Source organism: Carcharodon carcharias, chromosome 23, assembly GCF_017639515.1.
Source record: "Carcharodon carcharias isolate sCarCar2 chromosome 23, sCarCar2.pri, whole genome shotgun sequence".
In the NCBI taxonomy this organism is placed as follows: domain Eukaryota; kingdom Metazoa; phylum Chordata; class Chondrichthyes; order Lamniformes; family Lamnidae; genus Carcharodon; species Carcharodon carcharias.
In genome coordinates this window covers 11570421-11590248 of record NC_054489.1, presented here as the reverse complement: position 1 = coordinate 11590248, position 19828 = coordinate 11570421, and the positions used below count along the sequence as shown (strand labels likewise).

At 42.2% G+C, this 19828-nt stretch overlaps 1 protein-coding gene across 2 annotated transcripts in view; it reads left to right on the top strand.

The window, feature by feature from the left end:
• The first annotated feature begins 12486 nt into the window (after positions 1 to 12486).
• Positions 12487 to 19828, top strand: part of med1 (mediator complex subunit 1) — a 51702-nt gene continuing 44360 nt past the window's right edge. For both annotated transcript variants that reach the window (XM_041173294.1, XM_041173293.1), the window contains exons 1-2: positions 12487 to 12634; positions 19518 to 19624. In XM_041173294.1, coding sequence (XP_041029228.1) covers positions 12508 to 12634; positions 19518 to 19624 — 234 coding nt within the window. In that variant the 5' untranslated portion in view covers positions 12487 to 12507. The remainder of the gene's footprint in view (positions 12635 to 19517; positions 19625 to 19828) is intronic.

Genomic DNA, 19828 nt, shown 5'->3' with positions numbered 1-19828 from the left:
TTGAGAAAGCCTTTATGGCTGTGGGTGGGCCAGAATGAAGCCGACTTTACTTCCAGGGTGGGTGGGGGGGGGGAGCAGGTGCAAGCTGTCCACCAGCCCCCCCACCCCAGACCCCATTCCCGCATTATTCAGCACAGTATTTGAGGTACTGAACACTGTTGCAATCATCAGCAAACGTCCTGACGCTTATGAAGGTCATTGATGAAGCAGCTGAAGATGGCTGGGCCTTGAACACTATCCTGAGGAACTCCTGCAGTGATGCCCTGGATCTGGAGAAGATAACCAAGCTAGGGAGGGGTGAGACCATGGAGATATTTGTAAACAGGAATGAGAATTTTAAAATCAAGTCATTACCAGACAACAGGAGAAGAAGGGGAAGGCCCATGGATCCCTGGAGCAGTTAAGTCCGGGATCTTGGGCGGGGAGGTTTTGGGTAGATCAGGGAGGGGGGGCTGGGTTTGGGGTTGGGGGGGTGCGGGTTTAAGACTGCAGGTTGGTAGGGAGGAAGGGACGGTTCGATCTTCGGGGGACCATTCTGCTATCGGCAAAGGGCAGCCCCCAAAGAGCAAGCCCCCCCCCGCCCCCCCACTTCCTTCCCACCCTTTGAAGAAATTTTATTAAAAAACATCAGGCTGCCTGCTCCAGGCCAGCTGCCCACGCCAAACGTTTTATGCCGAGGACAGCATATTAAAGGGGTCAATTGGCTTGGTAACAAGCCTAATTGACCCTTGATTACATTTGAATATGATGGGCAGGCTGCCGATTTTGGCACCCGCACACCTCTCCATATTATGGAAGTGAGCTTGCGGGTGGGTGGTAAGGTGGTAGGCTGAGCACCTGCCCTATTTTATGGGACCCCCTGCACCCAAAATATACCCAACGGGGGCACGTAAAATACAGCCCCAGATGTGTCTATGAGAAAAAGAAAATCACTGAAGTAGCTTTTTAAATACCCTAATTAAAGTATCCCATTCCAATCAAAGAAAGCCTTTATCTTAAGCATCAGCTTTGGGTCAGTTGGTAGCACCCTCACCTCTGAATTACAGCTCCAGGCGTTGAACAGAAAATTCAAGGCTGACGCTCCAATGCCATACTGAGGGACATAACACAAAAACAGACGATCTGATCATTATCACATTGCTGTTCATGGAGTTTGTTGTGTGCATATTGGCTGCCGCATTTCCTACATTACAACAGCGAATACACTCAAAAAAAAAATTTCATTGGGTGTAAAACACATTGAGACGTCTAATGGTCATGGAAGGTACTATATAAATGCAAGTCTTTCTTTTTTAGTTCATTTGAGAGTAAACGAGAGAGCGAGATAGACAAGAGCTCAAGGTAGAGAGGAAGGAAGGTGCTGAATAAAGGTATTTAGGATAAACTTGGAGGATTAGCCCCTAATATTCACTACAGAGGGATTTGGGTGCTGGGGTGGAAGAGTTATGGTCCAGGGAGCTTCAACTCCAGGGCCTGTGTGTGTTTTTTTTAAATGGACATCTCATCCAACCCAGATCCACCCACTTTCTGGCACGAGTGGGGGGTGGGGGGTGGTGTGGTGGGGGTTAAAGCTACCCTCCTAAAGTCTCTCACAACTTAATTCTATATTTCATATTCTCAAGCTCACTCCCAGACTGATAAAAAAAACTAGCAAGCCAAGGATGTCTAGTGTGCAAAACAATAACATGAAAATATCAAAGGGACAGAACTAAATTTGAAGTGTCCTTTCCCGTCAATTTTGAGGAAGTGAGTCGCTTAACAGACTGCAAAAGAATTGCTCAAGTTTCCTGTTTGTTTGGGAACTATTGAACACTGATGTTGGAAGGATGGAACTTCTCTTGAATATAAAAATATAAAAGTGCATTTTTCTGCCTATGAATGACATCATCTTACTTGTAAAACCATTGGTGTTAATAAGAAACCCACCTTCAAAAATAAAAGAGGGAGCCAGAAAACAACACCAAGATGTTTAAATTAAATCAAAAGTTCTGATGAAAGGCCATTGACCTGAAACATCTTTGTTTCTCTGCAGATCTAACCTGTTAATCCAGGATTTTCCGTCTTAATTTTAGATTCCAGCATCTGCAGTATTTTATTTTTGTAGTAATCAAGAGCTTTAACATTTGTGTTTTTAAAGTGGACACCTTGATGGTGAAATACACTTTTTGAGAATAGATCAGATGGTTTGGAGAGCAATGTATCAAGAAAAGCCTCGAATGGTGTTTGCGTTTTAACTTCCGAAATCTTGAGAGGAAATTAGAGCAGAGAAAGTTCTCAAAAGAGGTCAACATCATTCAATCACCATTAGATCACAAAACGGAATAAGATAAATTGAATGATAGCACATTTCCAGCCAGGTGCCATGTTCAAAAGGACCATGGGTTGGAGAATTGGTTGCTAGAGTGTTGCCATCCATCTCCACACATTCTTCCCAGTGTGTTCGTCTGTTGGGAATGAGAGATTACTCAGTGCATCCCTATGACTTCCCATGGGACAACATTGGGATTTCTAATTATGATGATGTTAATGGTCTGTTAATTTGTTATTACCCCGTGTACATTATTATACAAAGCTAAAATCTACCCACTTAATTTTTCTCTTGTGAATGACACTGAAGGGACGTAGGCATGTGCAGAGGCAACAGCAGTAGTTTAACTAGCTAGTCCCAAGGTTCTTTCCACTGAATCGTGAGTTGGACACTAGAGGGCATAAATTGATCATAATGACCAAATGAAGAGGTTAGAAGAAGCTTTGTTGGGGTCTGGAATACATTACCAGAAACAGTGGCATATAGCAGAATCCATAATAGCTTTCAAAATGGAAATGGGTAAATATTTGACAAACAGTGTTTTTTACAGGATGGAGGGGAATGGATAGGGGAATGTGGCCAAGTGGAGCTTCCCTTCAGAGAACTGTTACAGGGTGGCCTCCAATTATAAACTTCTGTGAGTGGGAAATTCCATGGAAGGTAGGAGAGATTTCTGCCACACCTCTGCCGGAGTATCGTTGGCCGACAGGGAGCAGTCCTTGAGGAACGTGGCCTTTTTTTCTCTCCATCCATCACTCCTTTGCCAAAACGTATCCATTCCCTCCTGAATTCTCCTCCGCGAGCAGTTTGTTGGTGACGTGAAAAGAACCTTTGGTAACGCAAGTGGAATCATTGTCATGTGCCATGAAGTCGGAAAGAATTATGAATTGGTCTTTTAAGGCAAGCAAATTATATGACCAGACATAGGGGGAAACTTTCTCCTGGTCTAGAACGGGCGTGGTCAGGCGTGGAGCCAACTGCTGCCCGTGATCGGCTGCACACCGCCATTTCACCTGGGCAGGTCCTTGATTGGCCCGCCCAGTGTGACGCGCACCTGGAAGTGCTCAGCGCTACCCGTGTGGGCGGGGGCAGGAGGGAGAGTCGGGGCTGCACTCTTTCGTGCGCGTGTGCGCATGAACGAACGCAGAAATCTCCCAGAGGCGTAGAGCTGCCTCAGGGAGATTGATTTCATAACGAGAATCTTAAATCAAGAAGGTAAGAAATCATTTGCACATGAGCTGGGACATGTTTTTGAAATGTTCGAAAAAATCTTATTTATTTAATAAAACCTTCATGAGAAACCTCATCCCGCCCGTGGATGAGGCTTCATGAAAAATGCGAAGGCCGCCTGCCCCGACAACCTTAAGGTTGGACAGGCAGCCCTGTCAACATCTTTAATTGGTTTAATAATGGCCTTAACAGGCCCTTGATCGTTCCTTGGGCGCGCGGCCGACTCCGGTGGGCGCCCGCCAAACGAAGGATTGGAATGACTGGCGGTGACACCGGGACGCACGCCCTACGCCATCGCGCGTGATTTTACGCGTTGTTGTGCGGGGCCCACCCTAGCACACCGAACAGAAACTTCTCCCCGTAATTACTGCAAGGCTTTCAGTGTGGTTGTTTTGTCTATTTAATCTAGTTTCTTAAACATCACCAGCATTACTGACACCTTCGATAGGAACGCCGGTCAGAACTAGTTTTCGCTTCCCCATTCAGAATTGGTTCTAGCTGGTATCAGTGTGACTGGATCTTCCTTCTGCATTCTTTATATTTATGAGGCTTTCCAGTTCAGCTGATTGTTTGCTTTCAGTACTAGGCATATACTCCCCACACGCAGACACCCACACGTTACTTGGAACCAACCACGCAGGCCAGGATTTTCCAGATATTGGGCAGGCCCGGCAGGAGCAGTTGCAGAGCCGACCGCCTCCCATGATCGGCTCCGTGCCGTCATTTCACGCAGGCAGGCCAATTAAGGCCAATTAAGGCACGTCCTGCGTGGATCGCGGGCGGTAACGCTTACCTGTGCAGGCGGGGGCGAGGAGGGGAGAGTGGGCCTGGCACACAGTTCGCACATGCGCGCGGGAGAACGCTTCAACCTCCCCTGAGGCACGGAGCTGAAGCGCTTTTTGAAAAATTATTAAATGCAATAAAAATTCAATGAAACACGTCCCCTCGTGTGACTGCGTCACCTGAGAGGGGACATGTTTTTAATTTCAAAGGAAAGCTTTTATTTAACTTTTAATAGCTTCAGGAAACCTCGTCCCGCTCATGGATGAGTTTTCCTAAAATACATAAAAGGCCACTTGGCCTTTGCGTCCGCCCGACAGCTGTAAGGTTGGACGGGCAACGTAAAATTCAGGTCAATTAGGTCCTTCATGGCCTTAATAGGCCTTTCAATTATCAGTGGGTGTGCAGCTGACTTCACCGCCTGCCCACCGAACGAAATATTGTGCAAGTATGCGATGACACCGGGACACATGCCCGATGTCATCGCACGTTAGTTTATATTCCGGCGTATCAGGCAGTGCCCACACACTGAATGTAAAATTCTGCCCATAAAGTTTTGCCCTAAATGATTGGTCCACTATTGTCACGAAAGCATAATTCTCATATTATTTTTGTGATTATTGTAAAAGTGGGTTAATAGTGGGGTTTGGATAGTTTCTGTGTGTGTGTGGGAGGGGTGGGGGGTGGATTTAATTGAAGTGGATACAGCTGGCCTGGAGGCTTTGCCTCATCAAAAGAAGCTATGTTTGAAATGCTAAATAGTAAACATGCCCGAAGTCTTAGAATGTGAGGTGAGGAGAATTTGCAATTTTAGACGAATCAGGGTAGCTTGAATTTCAAAGAAATGGTTACACCTAGCCAGAGAGTGTGTTTATTTTTCCCACTGATAATATTAGCACCATGAAAAGATTTATATCATGAGAAAGGTAAAGTTCCAAAGATATATGAGAACAATGGGATTTACATCAAAAGGGAGAAACATGTATAAAGGAGAATGAGGCTCTCTGTCGGGGAAGGCACTGTAAGATCTACCAGAAGTGTGAAAAGCCTCCAGTATTTGTGCATTAAGCTGCTATCTACAGGAACCAAAGCTGGGAAAAGCCACTTTGAATTCCACTGTCCAGGGTATTAATGTTGACTTGCCTAGATCTGTTTAAATCGATTTATTTTACTGTTGCCTTAGCAGGGGTGTAACTGGAAGCCAGATTAATTAGGAGTTTTAGGAGTTATTATAATAGTAATTTGTAGACCTATGTTTGTGTTTGAAATCTTTTCTTTTGTTAATAAATGTTTCATTTAGTTTTCTAAAAAATCTCTAAAGTCTTGGTGAACATTTTATTTCTGAATTCAGGGCACACATCTCAAAATAAATACAAATTGCAAAACCATCGTGACCATGTGATCAAGTTTCCCTCATGGATTTGATCAGCCTGGTACACATAATCTGCTGCATCATAACAATTATTTAGAAGTTCATCACAAACTGTCCGGCTGTACATGTTTTTTTAAATTAATTCACGGGATGTGGCCTTAGCTGGCTGGACCAGTATTTATTGCCCATCCCTAGTTGCCCCTGAGAAAGTGGTGGTGAGCTGCTTTCTTGAACCGCTGCAGTCCCTGTGGTGTAGGTACACCTACAGTGCTGTTAGGAAAGGAGTTCCAGGATTTTGACCCAGCGACAGTGAAGGAATGGTAATATATTTCCAAGTGAGGATGGTGAGTGCCTTGGAAAGGAACTTCCAAGTGGTGGTGTTCCCATCAATCTTCTGCCCTTGCCCTTCTAGTGTGCTCGTAGTTCAGACTACAGCACCCTGCAAAGATAGAAAATGGAACAGCAAACAGTTTGCACAGCAAAGATCACACACTAACTGCTTCATCATTGAAAGGTCACAAAAGTAGGTTGCTTTCACTCCATTCTCTTATCAAACCTACTGAAGAATGCAGCAAAGTCCCATCACATAAAACATTCGCTTTTCACCATATCGTCCTCTGATGGAAAATACTGCATACTCTGATCTTGCTCAAAGAATTTGAAGAGTAACAGGTTATCATGACAACATGGAGACACCTCATGCGTTCCCTAACACACCCATATACGAGTTTATCCAAAAGGAAAAACCAGTAAAACCCGAAAATGAAGGGTATCAGTACACCTTGTCTTGCAAACCTTAAAACGGAACTCCAGTATTACTGCTGCCAATATTAATGATTTTTACTGGGATTTGACCATTTTGAACTGGTTTTTCTTTCAAGCTAGCTTGATCTCTGAGCCTCTGTCACTCCCGGTCAAGTTGGACCTCTTATGCATCAATTGGCATTTCTTGTCCACCAGGTCATTACACGTCATTGCTCAAAAATTAGACCAATACATTAATTATAAGTTTATTTAAGGATAGCTTCAAGCCAGTGATAAATCTGACTAGTGGACGATAGATTACTAATTTTGAGTCAGAAAACAATCAAGTTTTAATATTTTAAGATAGATTTTTCATACTTCCATCACTCAATGCAAACAATTTGCATTTATTTAGTGCCTTTAACATGGAAAAAATTAATTAAAAATAGTTGGTGGTAAGGCATACCTTGAGTTTGCTGCAGATTAAATGTCTTTGTATTTTACTCCAACTAGCACCAAACTCAAAAACAGGAACAAACCTTCGATTGACAAGGCACGTTTAACTTAGAAAAACATTTCAATGTGCCTCATGGAAATAGTATCAGACAAAAAAATCAACATCACACGATCACAAAGGTTTTGCAATTTGTATTTATTTTGAGATGCGTGCCCTGAATTCAGAAGAAGGAAATGTTAGCAGAGGTAGCTTGTTATGAGGTGGCAGATGATGTGTTCCAGGCAGACCAAATCCATGAGAAAAACCTGGTTGCGTTATCACAACATTTTTGCAATTTGTATTTATTATGAGATGCATGCACTGAATTCAGAAGTAATTAATCCACCAGGATCTTTAGAGATTTTTAAAAATTAAATTAAAATATGTATTAACAAAGTAAAAGATGACAAGTACATACATAAGACTACAATTACTACTATAATAATTCCTAAAATTCCTATTTAACCTGATGCCCAGTTACACCCCCTTTAAGGCAACAGTCCAAAAATAGATTTTAGATTTAAAACAAACTCAGAAAGTTAACACAATACCCTGGGCAGTGGAATTCCATATGACTCTTCCCTAAATTCCATTTAGTTAGACAGCAGACTTATGCACAAATGCTGGAGGCTTCATTAAAGCTATTTCACACACTCCTGGTTAGACCTTACATGGTCTTCTGACACATAACCTTCCATTTTCCTTTAAATATGTTTCTCTCTGTTTAATATGTAAATTATATTGTTCCACATGTCTTTGAAACTGTATCTTCCTCATAACATAAAACTTTAATGTTACCAATATATTATGAGTAACCTTTGGGGAAAAACAAAATTCCTTAGCCTTGCTTATTTGGCTAGTTGTAAACAGACTAAGATCCCTTTGAAATCCAAATATCCCTTCATTTATCTAAAAATGCAAATTTCCTTCACACCTTACATGCTAAGCCAGAATTATGTTTACTCATTAGCATGTCAAGCACCGAGCTTCTTTTGATGATTCAAAGCTTGAAGTCTGCTTGACTACAAAATGTAATTACATCCCGCATTGACCCAACTGTACTTACCTCCAAAAACCTACTTTACAATAAACCAGAAAAAAATTGTTAGTTTCATGACATGGCTGAAAGGTTGGGCTTTCAAGAGGACCTTAACAGGGGAGGGGAAGTTGCACGAAGGGGCTGGAGGGATTTAGGGAATGAATTCTAAAAGAGTACTGCCTAGATGGTTGAAAGCACCAACCACTGCACCATTTGCCCGCCAGCCATTCTGAGTGAGGTTGATGATATATTCCCAAGTTATGGACAGCTTCATATTGTGGCCAATAGCAAGTGGGTTTGAAACTGTGCAAGCTCATTGGTCACTAGCCCTTTATAGCTGTCTGAGCAGCTAGGTTCAGTTACATTTTGAGTCCCAGTGTTACATGGATGGTATGCTGATTCACTGGGTCACCCAGGCCCTGAACACTAATTTATTTTAGCAATGTTATTTTTCTGTGCTGAAAAAAAGGATACCTTATTTGAGCCAGCTTAAAGAGACATTGTGCATACAGGAAATATATCCAGGAAAAACATAATGGACAAAAGAGCTTAAATCTGGAGGTAAGAGTGGCTGCCCGCAACATTCAGGCAGCATTTGAGTAAGCAAGCCCTCAAAGCTCTAGCAAGCCCTAGTAAAACTGAAGCCAATGGGAATCAGGGGCAATACTCTCCACTGGTGAGAGACATATATCACCCAAAGAAAGATGGTTGTGTTGTTGGAGGCAAATTATATCTGCCCAGGACAATGCTGCAGGTGTTTCGCAGAGAATGTCCTAGGACCAACTATCTTCAGCAGCTTCATTAATGGCACAAGGTCTGAAGTGGGGATGGTGAAACACCTTGGATCTTTTTATTATGTTAAAGACACTAAATAAATTGTTGTTGTTCTTTGGATTGCATAGCATTCTGTTCCATTCACTAGTCCTCAGATAATGAAGCGGCCCATGCAAGACCTGGACAATATTCAGGTGTGGCTATTAATATAGAAACATAGAAACTAGGAGCAGAATGCTCCAGCATTCATTATGATCATGGCTGATCATCCAACTCAATAGCTTGCTCATGCTTTCTCCCCATACCCTTTGATCCCTTTCCCCCCAAAAGCTATATCAACCTCCTCTTGAAAACATACAATGTTTTGGCCTCAACTACTTTCTGTGGTAGTGAACTCCACAGGCTTACCACTCTCAGAGTGAAGAAATTTCTCCTCATCTCAGTCCTATATGGTCTACTCCGTAACCTCAGACTGTGGTCTCTGGTTCTGGACTCCCCTACCATCAGGAACATCCTTCCTTGTCTAGTCCTCTTAGAATTTTATAGGTTTCTATGAGATCCCCCCCCCCATCATTCTTCTGAACTCCTCTGAATATAATCCTAACCAACTCAACCTCTCCCCATATGTCAGTCCTGCCATCCCAGGAATCAGTCTGGTAAACCTTCACTGCACTCCCTCTATAGCAAGAACATCCTTCCTCAGATAAGGAGACCAAAACTGCACACAATATTCCAAGTGTGGTCTCACCAAGGCCCTGTATAATTGCAGCAAGACATTCCTGCTCCTGTACTCAAATCCTCTCACTATGAAGGCCAACATACAATTCCTTCTTTACCGCCTACTGCACCTGCATGCTTACCTTCAATGACTGGTGTACAAGGACACCCAAGTCTCATTGCACATTCCCCTCTCTCAATTTATAACCATTCAGATAATAATCTGCCTTCCTGTTTTTGCTTCCAAAGTGGATAACCTCACATTTATCCGCAGTATGTTGCATCTGCCATGCATTTGCCCACTCACTCAGCTTGTCCAAATCATCCTGAAGCATCTCTGCATCCTCCTCACAGCTCACCCTCCCACCCAGCTTTGTGTCATCTGCAAATTTGGAGATATTACATTTAGATTCCTCATCTAAATCATTAATATATATTGTGAATAGCTGGGGTCCCAGCACCAATCCCTGTGGTACCCACTAGTCACTGCCTGCCATTCAGAAAAAGACCCGCTTATTCCTACTCTTTGTTTCCTGTCTGTCAACCAGTTTTCTATCCATCTCAATACACTACCCCCAATCCCATGTGCTTTAATTTTACACACTAATCTCTTATGTGGGACTTTGTCGAAAGCCTTCTGAAAGTCCAAATAAACCACATCCGCTGGCTCCCCATCATCAACTCCACCAGCTATATTCTCGAAAAATTCCAGTAGGTTTGTCAAGCATGATTTCCCTTTCGTAAATCCATGCTGACTCTGGTCCGATTCTGCTGCTGTTTTCCAAGTGCTCAGCTATTAAATCTTTTATAATGGACTCTAGAATTTTCCCCACTACCGACGTCAGGCTGACTGGTCTATAATTCCCTGTTTTCTCTCTACCTCCCTTTTTAAATAGTGGGGTTACATTAGCTACCCTCCAATCTGTAGGAACTGTTTCAGAGTCTATAGAATCTCGGAAGATGACCACCAACGCATCCACTATTTCTAAGGCCACATCCTTAAGTACTCTGGGATGTAGATTATCAGGCCGTGGGGATTTATCGACTTTCAATTCTATCAATTTCTCCAACATCGTTTCCCTACTAATACTGATTTCTTTCAGTTCCTCCCTCTCACTAAACCCTGTGTTCCCCAACATTTCTGGTATGTTATTTGTGTCCTCCTTTGTGAAGTCAGAACGAAGGTATGTATTTTATAAATTCCCTTGTTTCAGACTGTGAGGGACCTACATTTGTCTTCACCAATCTTTTTCTCTTCATATACCTATAGAAACTTTTAGTCAGTTTTTATGTTTCCTGCAAGCTTAGACTCGTACTCTATTTTAAGCGGCAATTAAAATTCACACTGCACAAATGCTAGGCAATGTAGCATTTCTTAACCTTCCTTAAGAGAGTCTATCCACGTCCCATTACCATTCAACGGCATTACCATCGATAAATTCCACACTATCAGCAACCTGTGCGATCTGTCAGTAACCAAAAGCTTAACTGGAGGGAGACTGTACAACAAGCAGATTAGCTGAAAAAAAGATTCCATTATTTCAACAAGAGGGAACTTCCATCCAATTTAATTCACATTTAGGAGGAGACAGTGGTATTGTGGTAATGGTGAAAGGCTAGTAATCCAGAGGAACACAGGTTCAAATGGCAGCTAGTGGAATTTCAACTGAATTAATAAATTCAGCCCCTTCATCCCCACTGTCGGCATTCCGTAGGGATCGTTCCCTCCGGGACACCCTGGTCCACTCCTCCATCACCCCCTACTCCCCAACCCCCACCTATGGCACCACCCCATGCCCACGCAAAAGATGTAACACCTGCCCCTTCTCTTCCTCTCTCCTCACCGTCCAAGGGCCCAAACACTCCTTTCAAGTGAAGCAACATTTCACTTGCATTTCCCCCAACTTAGTCTACTGCATTCATTGCTCCCAATGCGGTCTCCTCTACATTGGAGAGACCAAACGTAAACTGGGCGACCGCTTTGCAGAACACCTGCGGTCTGTCCGCAAGAATGACCCAAACCTCCCTGTCGCTTGCCATTTTAACACTCCACCCTGCTCTCTTGCCCACATGTCTGTCCTTGGCTTGCTGCATTGTTCCAGTGAAGCCCAACGCAAACTGGAGGAACAACACCTCATCTTCCGACTAGAAACTTTACAGCCTTCCGGACTGAATATTGAATTCAACAACTTTAGGTCTTGACCTCCCTCCTCCACCCCCACCCCACTTCTGTTTCTTCCCCCTTCCTTTTCTTTTTTTCCAATAAATTATATAGATTTTTCTTTTTCCCTCCTATTTCCATTATTTTTAAATATTTTTAAATCTTTTATGCTCCCCCCACCCCCACTAGAGCTATACCTTGAGTGTCCTACCATCCATTCTTAATTAGCACATTTGTTTAGATAATATCACCAACTTCGACACCTATGTGTTCTTTCGTTCTGCCGTCTGTGACATCTTTTGATGATCTGCTTCTATCACTGCTTTTGCCTACAACCACACCAACCCCCTCCACTTCTCTCCCCCCACCACCCCCCCCCCCCCCCGACCCCCCGCCCCCCCACCTTAAACCAGCTTATATTTCAACCCTTCCTGGGATTCACCAAGTTCTGTCGAAGGGTCATGAGGACTTGAAACGTCAACTCTTTTCTTCTCCACCGATGCTGCCAGACCTGCTGAGTTTTTTCAGGTAATTCTGTTTTTGTTTTGAATTAATAAATCTGGAATTGAAAGCAGGGCCATCCCTGATTTTTTTTTTATCCCTACATGTGGCATCAAACCCACAGCAAAGTGGTTGACTCTTAACTGCCCTCTGAAATGTTCAGTTCAAGGGCAATTAGGGATGGTTAACAAATTGCTCACTTTGTCAGTGATGCACACATCACGTGAAACAATAAACAAACTTTGGGCAGCGTTGGACTCTGGGTGTAGTTACCGCTGTCTGCCTCTAGGGGCACTGTTCCAGCCTTCTGACGTCTGGCACGCTGCGCCGGAGGTGACGCAATCATTGCGCGCGGCGGGGCCGTCCGAAGGGAGGGAAGGGGAAGATGGCGGCGCTGCAGGGGTTTCCCGTCTCGGTCTCTTACAGTCACAGCGGCTCCGCCGACACATCGGCCGGGCCGCAGCCCCAGCACCAGCCGCCACACGCCGAGCGGAGTAAAGAAGAGGCGACAGGTACGGACGAGGCGGCCGGTAAACCCCGGGCTGGCTGTGCCGGGGCTGGGGGAGCCGGGGCTTCCAGGGGCTGGAGGACCGGGGATGTGGGTCTGACAGCGGGCACTGGACTTAAAGCGGAGACGCTGGCGGGGCTGCCTCAGACTGAGCCTTGCAGCCACCGCAAATGGATGGAGTACGCCCAGCATTGAGAACCCATCACCTCCGCCAACTCTTGGGCAAAAGCTGGGGGTTGGGACCCAGCCAGACCCTACTTAAACAAGCTGAGTGTATGAACCTGAATGGGTGATTCTCGCTGCAGACCAACGGGTCCTGGATCCTGGCAAATAAAATCAATAAGTGGAAAGGTGTTTGCTGGGGGTGGAGTTGGGTTGGGTTGGATTTGATTTGTTCGGTTGTATCCATCACTTGAGACAAATCTCTTGACGAACCTGTATTTCAGTATTGTATGACTATACCCTCCCCAGACACATTCCTTCCTATCCAAATTGTATTGGTTGATGTTTTAACAGTTCAAGTCGACATGGTCTAAAAGCTTAATACGTTTATCCTTATGTTTCACTAAAATCCTGCTGACAGTGTAATTTAATCTTTGACTAAAGCTTTTCAAACCATCGCTGTCACTGGCTGGTTCATAGTAGTTCTTTAAAAATCCTTGAGGGTGTGTACACTTTATTTGTGACTGACCATTATTATTCATTTCAATCTCATGTGAATGATGTTTTGCATAATAATGAAGGCACTGTGCTGCTTGCAAGGCAATCAAAGTTAGCTTCTATTTAGACCATATACACTTACAGATGTAACCTGAGAAAATGACAGAACCAGATGAGGCTGCAAATAAGAGTGAAAGAAATGGAAACTGAAACTCCATCATGTATAAATTGGAGATTCAGATGCTTCCACTTTGCTTTGTTTATGACGTAGAATTATGGCACAGAGGAAGACCATTCAGCGCATCATATCTGCTGGCTGCAAAAGAGCTAACCGGCGTAATCCAACTTTCCAGCTCTTGATCTGTAGCCTTGAAGGTTACAGCAGTTCAAGTGCACATCCATACTTCATCAATGCAATGAAGTTTTCTGCCTCCACCAGATTTTCGGGCAATGAGTTCCAGACCCCGTTGCCCTCTGTGTGAAAGATTTCTTCTCAACTCCCCTCTTATCTTTTTGCTAATTATGTTACTTCTTTTCCCCCAGTTTGTGACCTCCCTGCTAAGGGAAATGGGGTCTTTTTGTGACTGGAATGCATTTCCAGTGGGGTTCCGTAGGACTCAGTACCAGGTCCCTTGCTTCTTGTGATACATCACAATGATTTGTACTTAAATGTAGGAGGCATGATAGTGAGGAAGAAAGCTGTAGACTGCATGAAGGTATCAATGGATTGGTCAACTTGGCAGAGAAGTGACTAAAGTCAATCCAGAGAAGCTTGAGGTAATGCATTTTGGAGAGGGGAAACAGGGAAAAAGGAAAATAATGAATGTTAGGTTACTGAGAAGTATAGAGGAGTGGAGGAAACTTGGAGTGCATGCCCACAGATCCCTGACAGTAGTAGTACAGATAGATAGGTGGTTAAGAAGCCATGTGGGATATATTAGCCAAGGCACAAAATATAAGAGCGGGGGGGATTATAATAGAATTATATAAAATGCTGGTTCAAGTACTGCATACAGTCCTGGTCACTGCGTTACACATAGGATGTGGTCACAGTAGAGAGGGTATGGAGGAGATTTATGAGGGTGTTGCTTGGATAGGAGAATTTTAATTGAGAAATATAAGATAGGCTCCGGTTGTTTTCCTTGGAGCTGAGGAGAGATTTAATTATGCTGTATAAAATTGAAGGACCTTGATAGAGTGGATAGGAAGGATTTAGCATACCAAGAAAAAATATTAGGTATAGATCTAAAGCTCTCATTTGTGTAGAATTCCTCTCAGCAAATTATCAAAATCCGTTACAAGGGAAAGGGTAGGCTGCTAGATCGCATGTTCAGGTGAGCATACCAAAAGCACAATCAAAAGAGAATGATTTTTAAGTAGCTTTTTAAGGAAGGGAGAAGAGGTAGAAAGATAATGTGCCTTTGGAAGAATTCCAAAGAGCAGTGGCCAAAAAACTGGTCCCAATGATGGAATGGAGGAATCCAGCAGCAATCCAGAGTTAAAGGTGATCTCTAATAAACCTTTTAGGTTTGCTGTTCAGTTTGATAACACCTGAATCCTTTGGTATAAAAGGGTTTTTCCTTCTCATGTGTAAAGATATCCATTTGATCAGGATGAAAATGAGAGGCATTGAGGGAGTGAAAAGATGGCTAGACATTTACATCAGAAATGGTGTGTTTAAGTTTGCCTTTGTTTCCCTTTGAAAATGTTAAGCACAGAAGTGAATGTTCATTATTTTTGTTAGAAATTACCAGCTATCAACACACACAAAATAGGAACGTTCACTTTTGATGGGAAACATTTAAGGAAACAAGAGCAGCATGAAAGGAAAGGGATAGACATGAAACAGCAAGAATCATGTAGAATGCAGGGTCCCTTGTCTAGATGGTGCAGACATTTTCTAAGATTTGTCTATTTGGAAGAAGAAACTGCACAGTTGAGTCTTGCTGGTGGTCGTGAATGCCTATTAAATGAATACTTGTTCCTTGTTCTGGGTTCAGAGTGCCTGTGATCAGGTATGTGATGAATATCTTTAGGAAAAGGACACATAGAAATAATCAAATCACAGTAGTTTTAAAGGAAATTTTAGAAAAAGAGTGAAGTGAGGCAGTTTTACTAACAATATTGCGGGTTTAAAATGGAAATATACTGATGATTAACCTTCTTTAAAAGCAACCTCTGCTTCATGCAGGAAGGAGGTAATGTAATATGATATTGTTAAATAAGGGCTCCAGTTTTATATCTGCAGTGTCTGTAGAGTATGATGTGCAGCTAACAGGTCTGAGTTATACAGTCAATTATACCTTGAATTGATCTTGTCATCAAACAGACTCTACTTGTACTTACGCACAGAATTCCATTCTCAAACAGCCAATTTTAATATCATGAGCAAACATATATTTATTTTGAACAACTAGCTTAATTCACCAGAAGTACTGTAGCCTTTGTCAGAAAGTCAAGGGTTAAAGCCCTACTTCAGGACTCAAACAATGCAGTAATGAGGGAGTGCTGCATTGTTAGAGGTGCTGCCTTTCATTTGAACCAAGGCCCTGTGTTTACATTGACAAAAGATCCAATGACACTATTTAAAGAAGAGCAGGCAAGTTCTTCTGGTCAGGGTCAGCATTTATCCTCAACCAACTTGACTAAGTTCTCATTTATTTCATTGCTATCTGTGTCCAAAATGGTTATGTTTGCCGAGATAATTGCAGTGATTGCATTTCAAAAGTAACTTGTTGATTGTAAAGTACTTTATGATATTTTGAGGATTTGTGCTGTTGATATAAATGCAAGTTTTTTTGTTTTGTAAGAACATGAGAACATAAGAAATAGGAGCAGGAGTAGGCCATCGTACAAACATATATAGGAATTAGGAGCAGGAGTAGGCCATTCGGCCCTTCGAGCCTGCTCTGCCATTCAATAGGATCATGGCTGATCTGATTGTGGCCTCAAATCCACGTTCCACCTACCTCCGATAATCTTTGACTCCCTTGTTAGCCAAGAATCAATCTACCAATGCCTTAAAAAAAATTAAGTGACCCTGCCTGCACTGCTGTCTGGGGAGTGGAGCTCCAAAGACTCTCAACCCTCTGAGAAAAAAATTCTCCACATCCCTGTCTTAAATGGGAGACCCCTTATTTTTAAACTGTGTCCCCTAGTTCTAGTCTCTCCCACAAGGCGAAACATCCTTTCAGCATCCACCTTGTCATGTCCTCTCAGGATCTTGTATGTTTCAATAAGATCACCTCTAATTCTTCTAAACTCCAGTGGGTACAGGCCCAGCCTGTCCAACCTTTCCTCCTGCAATAACCTCATCCCAAGTACCAGTTGACTGAGCCTTCTCTGAACTGCTTCTGACGCATTTTTTATCCTTTCTTAAATGAGGAGACCAAAACTGTACACCATACTCCAGATGTGGTCTCACCATTGCCCTGTACAACTGTAACAAAGCATCATTACTTTTATATTCAGTTCCCCTTGCAATGAATGACAACATTCCATTTGTCTTCTTAATCATTTGCTGTACCTGCAGACTAACTTGTGATTCATGTACCAGGGCACCCAGGTCCCTTTGTACTCCAGAGTTCGGCAATCTCCCTTCATTTAAAAAATGTGTTGCTTTTCTGTTTTTCTGCCAAAATGCACAAGTTCACATTTTCCCACATTATACTCTATCTGTCAAATTTTTGCCTACTCACTTAACCTATCTATGTCCCTTTGCAGACTCCTTATGTCCTCTTCACAACTTACTTTCCTACTTATTTTTGCATTATCAGCAAATATAGCAACCATACATTTGGTCCCTTCATCCAAGTCATTGATATGAATTGTAAATAGTTGAGGGCCTAGCACTGACCCCTGTGGCATTCCACTCATCACGTCTTGCCAACATGAAAACGACCCACCTATGCCTACTCTGCTTCCTGTTAGCCAACTAATCTTCTATCAGTGCTGATATGTTACTCCCTACACTATGAAATCTTATTTTGCGAAGTAACTTGTCAGATGCCTTCTGGAAATCTAAATACAGCACATCCACAGGTTCCCCTTTATCCAAGTTGTTACTTTCTCAAAGAACTCCAGTAAATTAGTCAAAGATGATTTCTCTTTCGCTGAACCATTTTGACTCTGCCTGCTTGCACTCAGATTTTCTAGGTACCCTGCAAAGTCCTCCTTAATAAGAGATTCCAGCATTTTCCCAACAACAGATGTTTAGCTAACTGGGCCTGTAGTTTCCTGCTTTCTGTCTCCCTCCTTTCTTGAATAGAGGAGTCACATTTGCTATTTTCCAATCTGATGGGACCTACCCAGAATCTAACGAGTTTTGGAAAATTGAAATCAATGCATTTATTACCTCAGTAGCCATTTCTTTTAAGACTCTAGGATGAAGTCCATCAGGACCTGGGGACTTTTCAGCTTTTTGTTCTAATAATATTCTTAGTACCCATTCCCTAATGATTGTAATTGTTTTAAGTTCCTCCCTCCCTTTCACCACCTGATTCATATGTTATGTATATTATATATAATTCAAGGTGTTGCTGACAATCAAATGAAATATTTTAGTTAAGGATTTTTTCTCTCTTGAAACTTTTTAACAGCATGGTTAAGCAGCTGTACATTTTGGAATAATAGATGCAGGTTAGCACTGGGATTCTATATTCAATAACTTGCCCTCAGCTATACAATCTGGCTAATGCTGAATGAAGACTGGGGAGGAAGTGAAAGGAAAGTGCTCTTATTTCTAGAATTTGATTGCAGAATAGCATTGACTTCATCCTGGACCAAATCATCTTCTCATCATCTGAGCAGATGGTAAATTGTGCAGCATAGAATGATCCAAAGAGAAGAAAATAGATGAGAAAAAGCACACTTAATTAGTTGCTGACTATATTGAATATTATGGTAAAATCCTTTTGTATCAATTTAGCAACCAGCATAGCCCCTCTTAGTGTTAAGCCTCCTCCCCTGAGAATAATTTGACAGTTATAAATCTATATTGTGTAATGTTAGCTCATAATAGTTTGAACTTGGGATAAGTGGTGATTGTATCAAAGCCACCTAGTTAAATGAAACTAAAATCTAATTGTGATTAAATGTTTCCAATATTGAACTCTAGATCAGGTTACTGGATTTTGCAAATTGAGATTCAAATTACTCCGTCTCTGACGAACTCAGGTTGAAAGATTTTCAAGTAACTGATCAAACCTTTAATGACCTAAGACTTGACTAACTCTGATAGTCCATTTGAGCATGCCGGTGGACTGCTTATTTGCTTTGGTTATATTTCACAAAATGTCAGAAGGATCAGATTGTTAATATTTACTTTGCGCAAGTCCAGGTGTAGTTTCAGAAACTGACATCTCCACACCAACCCCCCGCCACATCGTGCTAAGTTTTGCAAAGGGACAGAGCTGAATACATCGATATGCCATTTATTCTAGCACTTATGGAGGAAATGACTAATGGAGCCTGCTTGTCACTATGATTCAACAACTTGGGTCATGGAGCATTATGATTATAAATGTTGTCATTACTCTCCTTGGTGAATAAGCGATTCTTACACAGAAGAAAATCCCGAGAGGCTAAAGCTTTTTTGTTGAAATCCCTTATTCCCCAGTGAGGTATTGCCAGCTATGCATTTCATTGTTCCCACTGTGTTTTCCGTTTACTCTTGTAAAACAAAAACAGTCGGATGATCTTTTTCATGCTCTTCCTTCATGGGATATACTCTCGCAGATTGGATGGAGTCTTGACTAGGTATCAGATATCTTTTGGAGATGAGGAAGTGAAAGTAGCAACAATGGCATAAATTTTTTTTTTAAACTTTGAGAACTTAGGCTGATTCAAAAAAAATTCTAAACAAAATATTTTAAATTGAGTATGAAAAGGACCAGTATTTCAAAGTAACCATAAGGATGCAGCTATTAAAATAGTGCAGGCTAATCTATATTGATTTGCTTTACTTCTAACATTTGGTTGGTGCTGCATATTATTATGACTTTTTAGTCTATTTGGTGTGTGCTTGTGATTTAGATGTTCACGGTTGTCCATCGGAATTCAGCATAACATACTGGACTTATGAAGCATTTCAACTGTAAATATTGATTTGTACCATGGAGAAATTGAACTTAGTTTATACCTGCAGGGAACATTTTGAAATGTATACTTAATAATGGACATATTCTTCAAAGAATGTCATATTCATTTTCTTTTTGCTTGTTTTGCAGAAGCTGAGAAGTTGAGTAAAATGAACTCCTTGCTGGAGAAACTGCACGCAAAATACAGTCAGACAAGACCCTGGACTGAGACAGCAAAACTTGTGCGGCAAGCCATGGTAAGATTGCAGTGCAGCTCAGAAGGAATCAATATGCTGTTCTGAGGTTTAGATCGTTTCTACCAAAAATGCCACAGTTTTTAATAGAGTTGTGTTTAAATGCTCTCTAATGTCTCAGGTTAAAAATTCACTTCCCATTGTGAAGCTAAATCATTTATTCAGCCGTCTGAGTTAGCTGATCTCAGTTTGGATGACAGTGGATGG